Raw genomic sequence first — 17,642 nt, forward strand, 5'->3', positions numbered from 1 at the left:
ATTATATCGCGGTACATTGTAATTTGAAAGCACCGCAATTCCTATGTTAGCTGGGGTTGGCTGTCTGCTATTGAGGAGATATTCATAATGTATGGCTGAAATGGCTGCAACAGCGGAATAACATTAAAAATAAATAAATAAATTAATAATAATAATAATTATTATTATTATAATAAATCGTAGGACCGTCATGTATCCGAGCACGAGACGGACATCTTTTACGGACAGTCGACGGCTTCTTGAGGTGGAGTTCATACGAAGATAAAACTGCTTAACGTTGAGTTATGTTGTCAAAATATCACCATGTTTACGTTATTTAATCCGAACAGTAGAGTGAAATGTACAAACTGCCGAGAAACTTACAAAGCAATCAAACGGAAAACGATACAGGGAAACTCCCACGCACTAATCCAAAGGAAACGCAAGTTTAAGAAAATAACACGAAGGACAAAAATATAATTACACAGACGACCCCTTCACAAGCGTCTCACGAAAAATGAGCGGGCGAAGCAAGACAACGGAGGCCGACAGAGACGTGACAAGATGTGTAGGTGTGTATAGATGGTGGCCGAGTCGCTGCTCTTAACCCCTCTATCCCCTCATGAAACTCGCGTTCCCCTCTTTTATGTGCGGCCAAATTATATTTCTTGCACAACACCTGTTAGTACGTTCGATCCTCCGTGAATCACCTGTGTGACTATCAGTTATGACACCACCTTATCATGTAATGTCCTTCGTTAATTTATCTGAAAATCCACTCCTGGAAAAGTTGAGAATGTCTCCTTAGAAGTACTGGAGTTGCTCAAAACGCCCCCCTTTCTCTTTTTTGTGCTTTGGATTTTTTTGTGGGTGAAAAGTAAGCTGGAGTCTTTCCAAACCCTGCTTTCAAGCTTTCAATCGTGTTTTCATTCTCTATTGCAAGCCCAAAAAACCACTTCCTTTATGTAGGATTATTTTGCATTCACTTTATAAGTGATTCTGATGCTCAGATTTAGAGAATATGTAATATTCCAGCCTAGACGGCTTGCTATCCTCAGAACTTAAAAACTACTACCAAAATGGCACTTACCAAGGGGTCCAGAGGGCATGAGACATGGTATTCCCTGAACAAGATGCCAATATGCAGGGCAGTAAGGACTCAGGTTCTCTTAAAACACATTAATCCACCAACCTGTATGTGCAGGACAACATTTTCTTATATATTCTTATATGCCAGAACCGCAGTTACGTACACTTTTGGTTTATAGGTTTTGGTGACTTTTTGAACTCCAAACCACCCTCCTTTTGAGGAACATTTTATGAAGTGAAATTTTATATTTTTTAATTTCAAATGTTAACCAGTGTCATATTTACAGGGTCCTTGCATATGTGACTGCCAATCATGTGTTTAGCAGCAGCACCCCATCTTCTAGGCAAGATGTCCCTCCAGAAATGTGCCTCTCAACTAAGTCAAACACCCTTTAAGTGAATTTTTCACTTCAGGACATATTTGCTGCTTATTGACATCTTGTGAAGTGATTTCTGGTTTTTTTTTTTTTTTGTACTATTCTATAACAAAAGCTGTTTCCACATAATTAGTTCTTGAAAGGAGTGCATACAGAAATGAAATATCTCAGTGTGTATTAGCATAATGTGCCTACAATTTGTGGTCCAAGAATGATTGCTTTGTGTTTCAGTACAAATCTGTGCTCCTTCTCTTAATTTATTTGTGTCCCAAATGTCATATTACTCAGTTGTCTGTGACCTGATGACTTATTTTTTTAGTAATTTTACGAATAAGCCTACACAGCATTTGACAGCTTGTAGTACTAATTACATTGATGGACTCAGGCTTCTAAGTCTGGCAAGAGTTTCAAGCCACCTTTGCAATTCTAATGACCCATATATCAACAATACAGCGGACTTTGAAAGGTATACACTTCATCAGCTATAAATCTGCTGATAATATATAATAATTGAGAAAAAGTAATGTTTGCATTGTCGTCCAGACTACACTCCCCATATAAGAAATTTAAACGTCCCATAAAATTAATTGCTGCTTTATACAATATCACAATATTATGTGACTAATGAAAAATGTATATCATTTTCATTGTAATCCTTTCTTCTGTGTTTATTTATTAAAAGCATTGCTGTCGGGGGCTCATTTCAGATTTGTTCTCAGATTTATTAGAATAGCCATCATATATGCTTTCAAGTAAATTGCTACAACCTGAATTTGTAAACAAACACAGGGCCAGGGTTTTGTAGAGATTATTTTATGTGTCCCGGTTTCCTCATTCATCATCTTAGCTTGTTTTTAAGTGCTCCGTTTAAGGAATTGCCTGAGTTATTCTTTTTCTGCATGATGGTAATGATTATAAATGACTCTTACTCTCCTGTTTAGTATGGCATCCATTAATAGTCATTCAACTTCAGGTTTGTTAATATTTAATCTGGATGTTTTTGAAGGTCTAAACATCATTGGCTCTGCTTTTATTCACATATCTCTGCAGACAATGATTTACAGTATGGGTTCCCTTGAGTAATGCTTAGTCACATTCTTGGAAATTTATGGTATAGGCACACAGTGGTCTGGGATAGCATAATCGTTATTTTTAAGTCATACCGTGACAGTATTAAAGAGAGAGATTCCTTTGATTTTGAGGAAATTTGATCTGTAACCAGTGAATTATAGGCAATCTGTGTGGTGGTAAGCAATTTCAAATGAAAGTTACCAGTAAGCAATAAATACAGGTATATGGAATAGTAAACTTTGCATGAAATAATTTCCATCCTTTTACAAAATTAGCAGGAGTAATTGGACAATTAGGAGAAGGTTTGAAACGTAAAATACCATAATATCTATGATCTGTAATGCTAGTTCATTTATTTTACATTTAAGATTGATTCTTAAAATATTGACCTTTGTTTAGGAGGTCTGGAAGGAACATATAATCCAGATCTGATTACTGGGTACTATAACAGATCAAAGCTTTTTGTTAGTATCTTGATATAAAACATGAAAATGAAAATGAAGTGCTTTATTGGCATCAAAATTAAAAATTAAGGTTTTAAAAGAAGAAACCTGCATATGTTAAGTTGAAACCTCCTAAACACTTTACTCAAGAGCAGAACTGGGGATCGTACTACAGAATGATTGTGTGCAGCAACAATAACTATGCATATCTGTTCCCTTTACTGATTGTGTCCTGGCAGAGCTCACAAGGAATATGTAGTGTGCTGTTGAGATTCAGTAGTTTGTTGTTTAATATCTACAATCTTAAATGAATTTGGTATTCTGTAGAGGCTCAATTTAGCTGACAGTCAATGGTTATGTATGGCAAGTGGAGTAAGTGACTGAACAGTTACTTGTTCTTGCTAACTAGCACTGGAAGTATTCAGAGTCCTGGTCTCTGGGCTAGGGCTAGGTTGTATCCAAAAAAACATATGTGCTATATTTTTATATAAAAATATGAGGATAAAATATTGAGTTGTCTAACACCCCCTGCCCCCCCCCCACACACACATGCAGCAAGTGACCTTTTTTTGCCTAAAGAAAAACGTGGAAGTAAATATGATATACAGATAATCTGCTAAATAGCAGGCTTAGTCAATTTTTTTATTGATTTTTGCTTCCCTGTCGAAAAATGCTACCTTATGGGTTTTTTGATTACACTCCAGTATCACGTTTCCGTAGTCAAATATAAGTTTCAGTTACAAAATTTCTGACTCACTGTGCAATCTATGGATATGGGGAACACGTTGTGAGAGTGTATTGAACATCTTTATTTAGGTTTTCTCATTACACCAGTGGCAGCATATGAAAACATCGTTTAATGAACAACAGTAACTTTATTTTTGATTACATTTTGTACGAACAAATTTTGAAGATCATTCTTTGTTAAATTGGGCACATTGAAAATGAACCAGGGTTCTCCACCACTGCTGTAAAGCCATATAGAGCAGTGGGTTGAGACAGAGATGTATTAAAACAGATGCTGGCATAAAGATGTTCCCATTAGCCACACTCCTATGCTGTGTTCCAGACAAATTACCACACAGCAAGACGCTGAGAGAAGCAGAGCTCTCAACATCTATACTATCTACTATTTTTCCCAACTATTTCGGGGGTATTCGCAAATCAGTTTTCGTCAGTTTGTTCTTAGTGATGTAGTTGTCTTCTGGGTATTGTTATGGTGCAGTTGAATTCTGGAAATGGGGATGTAAGGACTAGTGTGCATTGAGCAACTGCCACATATTACTTATACCAATCAGCAGTAACATAAAAACCCCTGACAGTGGATGTGAATAACAGTGATTATCTTGTGACAATGGCGCCTGAACAGGGTGCCATTATATATTAGGCATTTGAACGGTCAGTTCTGTAAGTAGTTGTGTTGGAAGCAAGAAAAATTGGCTAGCGTAAGGATCTGAGCGACTTCAGCAAGGGCCAAACTGTGAAGGCTAGACAACTGAGTCAGAGTATCTCCAAAACGACAGGTCTGCCCGGTATGCAGTGGTCAGTACTTACCAAAAGTGGTAAAACGGAGAACCAGTGATAGGGTCATGGGCGCCCAAGGCTCACTGATGTGTGTGGGGAGCGAAGGCTGACCGATCTGGTCTGATTCTGTGGGAGAGCTACTGTAGCAGAAATTGCTGAAAAAGTTAATGCTGGCTATGAAACAAAGGTGTCAGAACCTAGAGTGCATCTCAGCTTGCTGTGTATGGGGCTGTGTAGCTGCAGACCAGTCAGTGTACTCATGCTGCCCCCTGTCCACTACAGAACGTGCCTACAATGGACACGTGAACATCAGAACTGGGCCATAGAGCAATGGAAGAAAGTGGCCTGGTCTGATGAGTCATATTTTCTCTTGCATTACGTGGACAGCTGGGTGTGTGTGTCATTTATTTGGGGAAGAGATGGCACCAGGATGCATTATGAGAAGAAGGCAGTGTGATGCTCTGGGCAATGTTCTGCTGGGCCCTGGCATTCACGTGGACGTTACATCGACACGTATCTACCTAAATATTGTTGTACACCCCTTCATGGTAATGGTATTTCCCAATGAGGGTGGACTCTTTCAGCAGAATGATGCTCCCTGTAAGTGTGTAACAGTACATGTATTTGTACTGAAAAATTTTTGTATGGGTCTTTTGGTCTGGTACACGTATGTACCGAATGAATGTAGCAAATGCAGACCATTTGTGTATTTGTATGTCTCCCCCGGCAGATGAAGTCGCGCCACATCACATGCGTGTATGTCCTAATGTGAAGCTGGAAGTTGTTCCTGTGAATATAAGTATAGCACAGGTATTTTTTAAAATGCTACACCATAATGGAAATTTATTTTGTTATGCTTTGTATTTTTTGAGGCAATATTTGTGTTGCACAGTTCTAATATGGAGCTGAAAGCTGCTAATGTGAATACAGTACAGATCAGGTACCTCTAATTTTCTAAATGTGCACCTTAATGGATATTTATTTTATTTTTATTTACTTGAGAGAATATTTATTTTGATGTTAAGTAAATTTTGTTTTTTATTAGTCGGTTGTAGCAGATACTTTTTATTTAAGAAACACAGTCATACTTTGTTCGGTAAACCACTGTTTAATAAAGAAAAAAAGATGCAAATTATATTTTGTTTCTTTTACTCCTGCTGTACCGAAAACCTAACCAACCATGATATTTGTGTACAGTTACACCCCTAGTGCACTGCATTCTGCAAAATTGTAGAAAAATGTAAAAGAGTTCAAGGTCTTGACTTTGGCCCCAAATTCCTCAGATCTCTATCTGATTGAGCATCTGTGGGATATTCTGGACTATTAAGTCTGATCCATTCAAGCACTACCTTGCAACTTGCAGAACTTAAAGGATCTGATTCTACCATCTTGGTACAAGATACCACAAGACACCTTGTGACCTGTCCATGCCTTGAAAGGTCAAAGCTGATTTGGCAGCGGTAGGAGGACATATTAGAATATTAGGCAGGTGGTTTGAATTTTATTCCTGATTGGTGCATATTGTACATGGAATTGCTATATTGCAATATTTTTTGCATACAAAGAAGTGTTGCACAAAGTTTACTGTATTTGCTGCTAACGTGATTTGTGGTTATTATGGTGATCACATACATTAGATGTGATCACCTTTCTTAAAAGTGGTAAATGTGGCGTTTATGCTGAGCATGCCTCGTAGTGCATACTTTTTATGTATGGTGCAATAAGGAAGAGTAGATATACACATATACAGTACTGTTGATTACTAAGCACAGTCTTTATCTTTTATAGTAAGGAATATCTAAATAGTACATTTATATGAAAAAAGAAAATTTTTATAAGTACAATTGAGTTTTCTATTCCAGTTCTTAGTTCTTTTTGACAGATTTAAAAGGGCGGAATTGGTATATTTTTGGCACATTTTTATTGAAGAGATTGTGGCATTACATGTAAGTGGATGATTTTACCTCATATGAAACCTTTTTTCTTGTGCATGCTAAACTTACTCCATAGAAAAAAATGGTCAGTTGAGTCAAGAGCCAAACTACTTTAACAGTCATTTACATTTGAACTGTATTACTTATTTTGAAATGCCCCTCTTTCCTGAGATGTGAAATTATAGTTGAGCCATTGTTATTGTGCACATTGATTCATTTTATCGGTTATTATCATGTTGGTCACTTACATTTTATTAATTGAATGCTACAAACATTTAGAAACAGTCTTTAATTTTTTGCTTGAGAGTGTGGTGTCATTACTGTCTCACTTTTCTGAGTCGTCCTTATAGATGGAAATACATCTGAAAGGAGACCTCTGAAATGAACAAAGTTTGAAAAAGCCCCTCCAGGTTTCTTTTTCTAAAAGATTAGTACTTTCACCATTAAACATTTCTCAGTTTGTTCTTATGGATAACAATTCTCAAGAGCTTTTTTAAATAATGTTGAGTGAGGTTTAACATTTCGTATCTCTACTGCACAAATTCAACTAAGAAGACAAGCAGCAGAGGGGAGAGGACCTATTGGAGAACTGGACCATGCAACAACATGGCTTTTCCCTAGAACAAGGGATCAAATTACTTTAATTAATGTCTCTGTGGAAGACATTTAGTTTACTTGTACTGGACAAACCAGGGAATGCAGCCGTCTGTGACAGTCTGCATTAGCTAGGCAATTTCTCTCCCCCACCCCTCCCCTCTCCCGCCCCCCCCAGCTTTTCTGATGGGCTGTGCTTGGGCACAGGGGAGCAGTCTCTTGCCAGTTGTGTGTGTGAGCGCAGGAGAACAGTAGCACCAGGCTGTATCGGCATATCATTGCTGTCTCTTCATCTCTCCTCCTCACTCGCACCTCCCTCATTCTCCAGTGACTAGGATTTACGACATAGGAAAGAGAATTCCAAGTCTGACTGGAGGAGGGTTCAAAGGAAAGGTAAGGTGGGGTGAGAAGTTTCCTGCAGATGTGTGATAATGTAGCAGTGTAAATTTCCGCATGATAGTTAATAGAAATCCATTCTCGCTTGTATTGGTGTAATTAGCGAAAATGTATTTTGAGCATGTTTACTAATGTAAGACTTCTGGGTTTCATTCTTTGTTTGCTAATGTAAGACTTCCGGCTTTAATTCTTTGTTTGCTAATGTAAGACTTCTGGCTTTCATTCTTTCTCCTTGATGTCAATTTAAGGAAATATTAGTGGCTTGGAGATTTGTACTGAAACAGTGACAGTCACTCTTTCACCATGGTTTCAGTGTAAACTGATAAGATTTAACAGGAGAAGTATGCTGATGAAAGACCACTCATGGCCTTCCTCTTGTAAAAATATTAACAGGTAGGGCTGACCAAAGGATACATGCAACTGTCTGATATGTTGCAGGTTCCTGCTCTTTTTTGGTGTCCATTATAAACAGATGGGAATGATCAGGCTGTTTGTCTTTCGGGGGCTGTTCCCGAGGGGTGGGGGGAAGCATTTCTTTTTCCATGGTCTGTGGTATTGTAATGGTTCAGATGTCTGATTCTTTACGACGATGTCTGAAACCTCACACTTTGGTAACAGCGGGTTACTTCAGTTCTGTCAAGGGCCCCACTGATGATTTAAGACCACTTGCTGGAACTTTGGCATGGTCATGTCAAGTAAATAAACAGCACAGATCACCACACCTGGGTGTCCTGGGCTCCTGTGGGTGAAACAGCTGTAACTTTTGAAAGGGTCCTGCATGGCCTTTCTTTTGCACATTAACAATGCAGCCTTGCGCTGTACCCCCACAGCGAATGAGATATGTGCTGGGAGGAGGATCGTATTTGAAGGTGACTTTAGGCACTGTTAAATATGCCCCCTGGCTGTGTGAAATCTTCTGTGGTAATTCTGTAAGGGAATAATACAGCTGATCATATATAGTCCAGCAGGGCACTCCCTTGATGGCTGGGAGACACGGATTAGTATTACCAGGAGAGATTGTTCACATGAGGTGGTAAAGACAGATTCTCATAAGCATAATTTCAACCTACATGTAGTAAATATGTCTGACTTCTCAGATTTGTTCTGTGTATAATAATGTATAAAAGCTTTCAATCCGTTCAAAGATACAAAGTTAAAGGAGCAAAGGTCAGTAATGCACCCATACATGGGAGCTTGCAGGAGGTACTTGCATACCATTGCATAGAATTACAGATCCAATAATTATAGGTGAGACTTGTCAGTCGGAACAATATTTTCGCTCAAAAAAGGAGGATTATCGGTTAATAATACACTGTGCAGTTTTGTATAGAGGGTATGTTTCTGGGTAGAAGGTATGCTGTTGAACAGTCGTAAAAAGTTTTTACTGTGACGCACAGAGTACCAGTATGAAATTTGCTTCACGTGTCTCCATTTGGTCCTGTTTTTATTTGCCTTCTTTATTCTTGGCACTTAAGGGCTCCTGCATAATTGCATTTTGTCAGCATGTCTGTGCCTCACCCAGTGCACACAGTGTGTTGTTCAGACTGAGCCGGGTCCACCGGAAGCTACTGATTCAGGACCCTGGATAGCGACCTGTCTTTAGCCCCTTGTCAGGCTTCCTGGTGTCTGAATTTTTTTTACTTACCTTGCTGCTATAGATGATGACTAGAGGTCATATTGAATATTGAGTCTGACCTGTATGATGGGGAATTTTGCAGGGCATGGGAAGGGGGGAAGACACAGGCTTACAAACACAGGACTGTTTGGCCACCACCACTCTCCAATCTGTCCCTCCTGGGCCACCATCCAGGAGTGGCCTGCCATTGGACTAGGATATGGATGAGCTGCACGCCACCCTCTTCTCGCCTGCATCCTTAATTACTCCTGATGCAAATTGTAACACTTGGAGAATTACAGGCAGCGTAGATTTATGTGGGACTGGACCAATGTGAGAGGGGTCTCACATTTTTCAACCGGGGCTAGATGGGTGCACTGGAGGTAGAAAGTGCTGGCGGAGACTGAGCAGTTACTGTAAGATATTGAAGGGTGAGAGGGTAGATGGCCATAGGGAAATGTGGAGTAAAGTTGAATGAATTTAAGATTATATCAGCATGGTGTGAAAGTGCAGTAATGTATGGTAGTATAGGGTGGGGTTAATGTTGTATTGACAAAGTAACAAGGGTGAATGTGTCCATTCCATTATATTACGTTACATTAATCTGGCTCTTCATAGATATTTCATAAAGTTTAAGAAATTTTTAAGATTAAAGTGTGTCAGGGATGGGATTAAATTAACCTTATATGCTATTCAAACACTGATGTCAGAAAGATTGCAGTCAATGGAACTAAAACCCTTTAAAGAAACAGCACTACATAAGCACAGCTTTATGACAGATTAAAAAAGAATATCTGAGCTCAGTGAGTCGAGTAAAAATATACAGGAACACAAATGTTTGGAACATTTGGGTTTATGACTGTTTCCTAAATCAGATATGACCCAACAGTGAATTTGAATTGCACCTGGAGGCATGCTAACCATTCAGTTTGCTTTAGTCCAGGCTCAACAAGCGGTCAAGTTTGCTCAGGCACTGCTACAGTGCTTACTTCTTCGGAGCCTGTACTCTCATGATTTACTTCCGTGGGGAATGGGTGAGACCACTAGAAGTGCAGGTCTATTGATTTTTCAGTTCTTCACTCTGGTACGGCTGTGAAACGCAGGCCTGTGTCACTGATGGCATTTAGGAGCCAGTCTCACACCATCCATGGCTTACTTGTCCAGCTGGTTTCTGTCTTGTTCTTCGGTATGGTTTCTTTAAGACTGCCATGTGTAACTTTGCCTCACTTACTGCATATAAGCTAATGGTTCTAACACCTTGATAAAGTACCATTAATGTTTTGGGAAGTACTGAATTGCAAAATGGGTGTTTGCTCCTCTAGTCAATATTTATCGCTGCTTTGTTAAAGATTCATTTGTGACACTTTTTTAGGACATGCTTGTTATATTGTGGTGTTTTGTGTCAGTGGGGCAATAAATCTTAGTAATGTTGTCACTGATTTTTTTTAGAATTATGTTTTACAATGCTTGTTAATTCCATACTACATAATTTGAAACAATTTAAGGGCTTTGTAACGCTAAGCTGTACATTACCGTGTTGAGCCTTAACTGCCTGTGTGTCAGTTGTGAGAGTTAACGCACATAAGCAATGGACCATGGAAAGGTTTTGTACATTAAATGTGTGTCTGAAGGGTCATATTTCGGTGTCAGCTTGTAGCTAATCCACCCATCAGGTTGTTTGTTTATTTAAGTCTGTGTTTGTGTGTTGTATATCCTTGCCAGTCCCCCCTCCCCCTTTTGCCCTCGATGCCTCCATCAAGCGCTGCAGATGGAATCCCCCTTGGCCTGCCCATGTGATGACCCACCAGGCGCTTGTGCATTCCACTTGGATGCCCACTCTGTAGGAGCCTGGATCATGTTTCTGTAAAGTTCAGTGAAAATTCCCTTTTCCCTTCCTCTGAGCCCTCAGATTAAGTTTATCCCTACTAGTGTTAACATGTTTCCTCTAATAGTTTGCTCTCTCCATCGCTCCATTGGTAATCTGTCCCTGCTGGCCTTACCCTTTACTGCTAGTGCAGGTGAAGACCTTCTGTACCTGGTTGAGCCCAAGCTGTACCGCACATTAGTTGCACATCGATTCATTTTATTACTCAGTATTTAAAAAGCTGATTTCTGAAGCTGACCTTTTGATGAACAAGAGGCTTTCATTCTTTGAATGGATCAAGTGCTCCCTCGGTGTCACAAAGGAGCAGAAACACAGTGCACATCAGATTAGGTGCTGCAGTCTCATTGAAAATAATAAGTTGAGAAAACCAAAGATTTCCAATGTAATGATCCCTTATACAGACATGGACAAATTTGTTGGTACCCTTCCATAAAAATAAAAAACAACAGAACTATTTCTGAAATAATTTGAAAATGATAAAAGTTGAATGGCATCCCTTAATGTCTATTCCATATTTAACTCAAGTCAGACTTTCCTTTTGATTATTGATTCTATTGAATCGTTTATATATGAAAATTAAAATGGCACGGACAAAAAAGATGGTACCTTTAATTTAATATTTTGTGCCACCACCTTTTGCGACAATCACTGCCAACAACTGATCTCTGTACTTCACAATGAGACGTCTGCATTTGCTAACAGGTAGTTTGGCCCACTTTTCCTGAGCAAATTGCGCAAGCTGTCACAGGCTTGAAGGGTGGCATCTCCACACTGCAATTTTCAGATCTTTCCATAGGATTAAGATCTGGGCTTATGGAGGGCCATTAAAGAATAGTCCAGTGCTTTTTTCTTTTTTCTCAGCCATTCTTGAATGATTTGAGCTGTATGTTTTCTGTTATTATCCTGTTGGAGGACCTATGACCTGCGACTGAGGCTGAGTTTTCTGACACTGGGCAGTATGTTTTGGGTTATAATCCTGTTGGAGGACCCATGACCTGCGACTGAGGCTGAGCTTTCTGACACTGGGCAGTACAGTATGTTTTGGGTTATAATCCAGTTGGAGGACCCATGACCTGCGACTGAGGTTGAGCTTTCTGACACTGGGCAGTATGTTTTGGGTCATTATCCTGTTGGAGGACCCATGACCTGCGACTGAGGCTCAGCTTTCTGACACTAGGCAGTATGTTTTGGGTTATAATTTTTTTGGAAGACCCATGACCTGCGACTCAGGCTGAGCTTTCTGACACTGGGCAGTATGTTTTGGGTTATTATCCTGTTGGAGGACCCATGACCTGCGACTGAGGCTGAGCTTTCTGACACTGGGCAGTATGTTTTGGGTCATTATCCTGTTGGAGGACCCATGACCTGCGACTCAGGCTGAGCTTTCTGACAATGGGCAGTATGTTTTGCTCTCCGTGCCAAATGCAGCAAAGCAGCCCCAAAATAAACCCGAGCCCCCTCCATGTTTCATAGTAGGTATGTTGAGGTGTTCTTTTCTTTTAAAGCGTCATTTTTCCTTTTGTAAGCATAGAGCTGATGTGACTGATCAAAAAGCTCCAGGTTTGTCTCATCAGTCCAAAGGACATTCTCCCATTAACTTTGGGGCTTGTCAGCATGCATTTTAGATAAATTCCATTCTGCCTTTTTTACGTTTTTCTGTCAGTAGTGGAGCCCTCCTGGGTCTTCTCCCACGAAGCCCATTATTGTTCAAAATGCAACGGATGGTACGATCAGAAGGTGACGTACCTTGACCTTGGAGCTCAGCTTGAATGGTTTTGGATGGTTTCCTTGGCTCTTTCTCTACCATCCGCACTATCCTTCTGATCTACCTGAGGTTGCATTTCCTCTTGTGTCCACGTCCTGGGAGGTTGGCTACAGTCCCATGAACCTTGTACTTTTTAACAAAATTGGCAATTGTGGTCACAGGAACATGAAGCTGCTCGGAGATGGCCTTATAGCTTTTACCTTTAACATGGATATCTATAATCTATAATCATCTTTCTGAGCTCCTCAGACGGCTATCTCATGTGCTTTTTCTAGTCCATGTTCAGTGTGGTGCACACAATGATACCAAACAACACAGTAGCAGGTTCTTATGGGGCGCCGTTTGTAAAGGTAGCAAACATTTTTGTACTTGCCACTTTTTCAACATTTAGTGCAATTTTCTGACATTTAGCTAGAAGTCAATGGTGTTGTGGATCATCAGGTTTTTTTGCTGTGTAAATTATGTTCAAAATTGTTTCTCATATGTAAATATAAATGGTTTGTCTATATATAAATATTAAATGTAAATGTTAAATATAAATGTTAAATGTAAATATAAATATAAATGTTAAATATAAATGTTAAATGTAAATGTAAATATAAATGTTAAATATAAAACTTAAATATAAATATAAATGTTAAATGTTAAATATAAATGTTAAATGTAAATATAAATATAAATGTTAAATATAAAACTTAAATATAAATATAAATGTTAAATGTTAAATCTAAATGTTAAATGTAAATATAAATATAAATGTTAAATATAAAACTTAAATATAAATATAAATGTTAAATGTTAAATCTATCTTTTTGTAACTTTACTTTGATAAGCTTACTTTGCCTTACGGTAATCCATCCGTGTCTGGCTAGCTAGGCTACCTGAGGCTAATGCTGCATGCTCAGAAACATGATGGGAAACGGAAAGTTATGTTCACTCAATGACAATTATGGACTATTCAAAGCTTATGATAAACTGCCAAACAAGAGATGCAGCAGCGAAACTACAATAAGCTGCATTTTATGTACAGTATTATATTGTATTGTAGCATATTTTAATTATACACAGTTCAGTAATTTAATTTGTGTAGTACTGTAATTTGAAATGCGGTTGAAACAGCTGAACTTTATTTTTAAAGAATCAAGAAAATTCAGCAAATAGTGGCCTGTCCATTTCATTACCTTACTGTATATACATGTAATAAATATACAAATGTCAACTAGATGGTAATCAGCCTGAGACTAAGAAAAAGGAAAAAAAAACAAATATAATGATGATTCACTTATACTGATCATTTTCACCCAGACAGATGTTATCACTATAAGTGGTTTGCACTATATTACAAACTGTAAGCTTTGTGTTGTCTTCACTTTCAGTGGAGAACTTCCACACTAACGTGTTAGCGTGTAACTATGAGTGTGCACACAGCAGTGAGGCTATTGCCTGCGCCGCTGTGCATATGATGTTGAAAACTTGGCCGATTCCGGCCCCTGACTGGTCGATTGATGCATCACTAGTTGCCAGTTGTTTTAAATGTTATTCACTTGTAAATTATTTTTCAGTGGAATGACTGATTTTGAATTCTTTTGTGATCTGTTTATATCCTTTCCCAGACTCTTTCTGAAGGCCTTAGAAAGCTCTTTAGATCTCACCATGGTGATACCACTGATATAATAAAAATAATCATAATAATAATAATAATTGTCATGCCCGTCTCGTACGATCCTCGTGTGTGCCACGCCCCCCTGATTACCCACGTGTGCTTCCCCGATCTGGCCCAGCTGTGTCCTATTATTTTCGCCCAGTCTTGTCTATTTGAGTCTCCATCTTGCCTCGCCTGTTGTCCGTCATTGATGTTAGTTTGGTTGTGTAGCTCTGTCCAATCCGTAGCCCTGAATAAATTCCCCATTACACCGTCTTTTTGCTGCCAGCGTCTTCCTTCGCCAGCCTGCCCGTTGCTACTTGCGATCCTGACAATAATAATAATAATCGATACTTTATTTATCCCCGTGGGGAAATTGTCTTTACGCCTCCCCAACTTGCTCTTTTTAGTAGAGTAAGTTGTCCACGACGGGCTGCCACTCGTAGCAGCGCCCAGGGAGCTGGGGGTCAACAATCAAGAGCAATCTAAAGTACTATCTGAGGTTTAAATAAGACAGGCTCCTCTAGAATACTAGAATACCTGATGTGGTGCACCTGAATGTAATTCTAGGCATAATAGAAATGAATGTAGGTGTCCTTACAAGAAATTGCTTTTCTGTTGGTTGCATTTTACAAATTATTTTTAAAAGACATTTCTTTAGTTTTATTTGTTCAGTTATATTACTGTTTTCTCTTAATATCGTTAAAATGAAAAATAAATGTCCATATGTTTACATATGGTAATGAAGACACTGGTTTTCAAGGGGTGTCCCAATTGTTTCACATAACTGTATATGTTCTATGATACTGTTAGCATAAGCATTACACCTGAGACCATCATTAAAATTATCAGCCACTTGTATGACAGTAGCCCTTCTGTTCTTTTGTACTACATTGGATAGCATTGACGAATCTTGGCTGGTCAGCACCCTATCAGCAGTTCGTGGTCTTTCTGTCTGTCTCAGTATATCGACTGCAAGTTAGCTTATGGTCTAATATACCCCAGATCTTGACACACACCGTTTTTACAAAATAGTCAACATGATTAGCTTTATATGGGGGTGGTCATAATGTTTGGCTCAAAAGTGTATTTTGTGCACTACAGTTACTCTGAAACGTAAAATCTTCCAATATAGTACTTAATCTACAAATGCTGTATACACTGGATGTAGATGTAGAAATAATACTTCATTAAGTATGAACGCAGCAGTAAATTTTGTCCCTGCACAAATTTTTCAAATCAATAATTTCTGATGTATTGTTAGCCGATTAAAAGCTTTTGTCTAATGAATGTTTCATTCTGAATAGAGAATTTGCATTTCATGTAGATTTACTCGGAGTATGACTAACAAGTTTCATTATGTTTATTCCACACTTTTTCCGTTTTTTAGATGAAACCAGCTTCATGAACAGCTGGGCTGGCCATCAATGCAAAGGCACTCTTACTTGTTTTTTTTTTGTTGTTTTTACAGCATCTCTGTCTAACCTTTAGTCCAGGAGCACAGCAGCCCTGCTCAGTTGTGCAGGTAAGCTCGATGCTTTATGACCTTCATGACCCGAACCATTTCTGCCTCAGCTCCTGATGTTGCGATGGCCATCAGATGGGACAGCAAGGTGCCCACTGCCCTCCTGCCCAAGACATTCCTTAATATCCTCCCTATCATCTTCCTCCTCTGCCCTCAATCCACATGCGCCCAGGTTCAAGGTAAGAACAAGGTGGTGTTCATTATTTTGCCATGGCTGGAAAACTTTAGCAAGACAGGCAGAAAAGATCTTCCGTGAGTGGGCAGCTTCACGAATACAGCTCGATTTTCAAAATGTTTTTTGCCATGGGGTTTGAAAAGGCAGACTTGACTGTTTAGAATATAGTTTCAGATTTCATACCCTACTGAGATTCAGGAAAAAAATCGATATATGCGAATAGATGATGCACACATCTTGTCTGACCTTGGAAACGCTGGTATTTGCACTCGCTCTAGCCAAAGAACTTTTTTCTATGGGTTTACACATTTCTTTTTTCAGACTTCTTTTCCCATTCAGGTTTTAGGTCAGTCTGATGTGTGTAAACATCTACAGCATAGTGTTCTGCTGTCTCTTGCGCTGTGTGGTTATGCTCTGCAGACTTATTGGATTTGGCTTTGGTTTCAGTTTACACCTCTCATGGAGCGGGAGGCCAGTGTGCCCTCTGCTGTCACTCTCCTCCACAGGCTTTTGCTTCTCACTACAGCCTGAGCTTATTTATAGCATAGCGGGAACTGCCTCACAGTGGCACACAAGTGTGTGTGTGTGCGCAGACACACACACACTCAAACACAAATGCACACACACATGCAGACACAATCTTTCAGGGGAGGAACTTGCAGGCAAGACAGTTGGGGAATTTCTTCTTCTTGCAATATTGCTGATTTCAGGGAAGGAAATTGAAGCAGCCTGCAAGGTTAATGTGTCCTTTTCTATTGTGGGGTTGAGGAAAAACAGGAAAGGGATTTAGCATTCAAGTCTCATACATGGGGGCCTGATTAATGGCACATAACTGTGGTATGTGTCAGAATAAAATATAACAAAGAGAGGACAGCGAAGAGAGGGAGACAGATGGATGCCAGTATTAGAAGATATGACAGACAAAGACAAACACCTGCTCAGCCGCCGCAAAACCTTTAACACATGGTGCTTAAATTCAGCGAAGAACCTTGACAACATGCGAATAAATCAATGAATCAATCATTTATTTATATAGCGCTTTACAACACTAAAAGTGACCAAGGCGCTTCACAATTAAAACTAAAATTATAGCAGGTAAAATAAAAACTGCGTGAAATAAAAACAGAATACGGTATCACAAATACACTACAACAAATATGAGAAGTCCAAAACATAAAACACAATAGAAAGTCGAAAGACACAGTATGGGGTACATGAAACAGTAAAATGTCAGCCCCAACTAAATATTAAAAGCTTTCCAAAGTAAGTAAGTCTTGAGTTTCGATTTAAAATGGTTGCATGGTAAATACTAAAGTTGAAGTATAAACATCAAATTTATATCACAGACGCTGTAGCTGTTGAGCCAAATATGCTTGTTTTTGGACCCTATGCCAGAGGTTTCAGCTGTCAGTGAAGCTGATGGAGTTGTGCATTTTCTGGAGCTGAAGCAACCTTGACATTTTCACCTTGTGCTGCCGAAATAGTGTTGGAAAAATTTTCATCCAATTGGCTTAACAATCTCCAAAAGCTAGGATTCATTAGTGTTTTAGTGTCTTGGCAACAGAAATAAGACCATAAAATCCAAGTAGTACAAATCTAAAGATTGCCTTTGACAAGGACTGTGAAGT

The 17,642-nt window shown here is 39.1% G+C and overlaps 1 protein-coding gene across 1 annotated transcript in view; it reads left to right on the plus strand.

Annotated features, from left to right (window-relative positions):
* Nucleotides 1-228: 228 nt before the first annotated feature.
* robo2 (roundabout, axon guidance receptor, homolog 2 (Drosophila)) overlaps nucleotides 229-17,642 on the plus strand; it is a 356,398-nt gene continuing 338,984 nt past the window's right edge. The window contains exons 1-2 of the mRNA XM_048980730.1: nucleotides 229-551; nucleotides 15,890-16,018. Coding sequence (XP_048836687.1) covers nucleotides 497-551; nucleotides 15,890-16,018 — 184 coding nt within the window. The 5' untranslated portion in view covers nucleotides 229-496. The remainder of the gene's footprint in view (nucleotides 552-15,889; nucleotides 16,019-17,642) is intronic.

The sequence above is a fragment of the Brienomyrus brachyistius genome, chromosome 17 (genome assembly GCF_023856365.1).
Source record: "Brienomyrus brachyistius isolate T26 chromosome 17, BBRACH_0.4, whole genome shotgun sequence".
Classification (NCBI taxonomy): Eukaryota; Metazoa; Chordata; class Actinopteri; order Osteoglossiformes; family Mormyridae; genus Brienomyrus; species Brienomyrus brachyistius.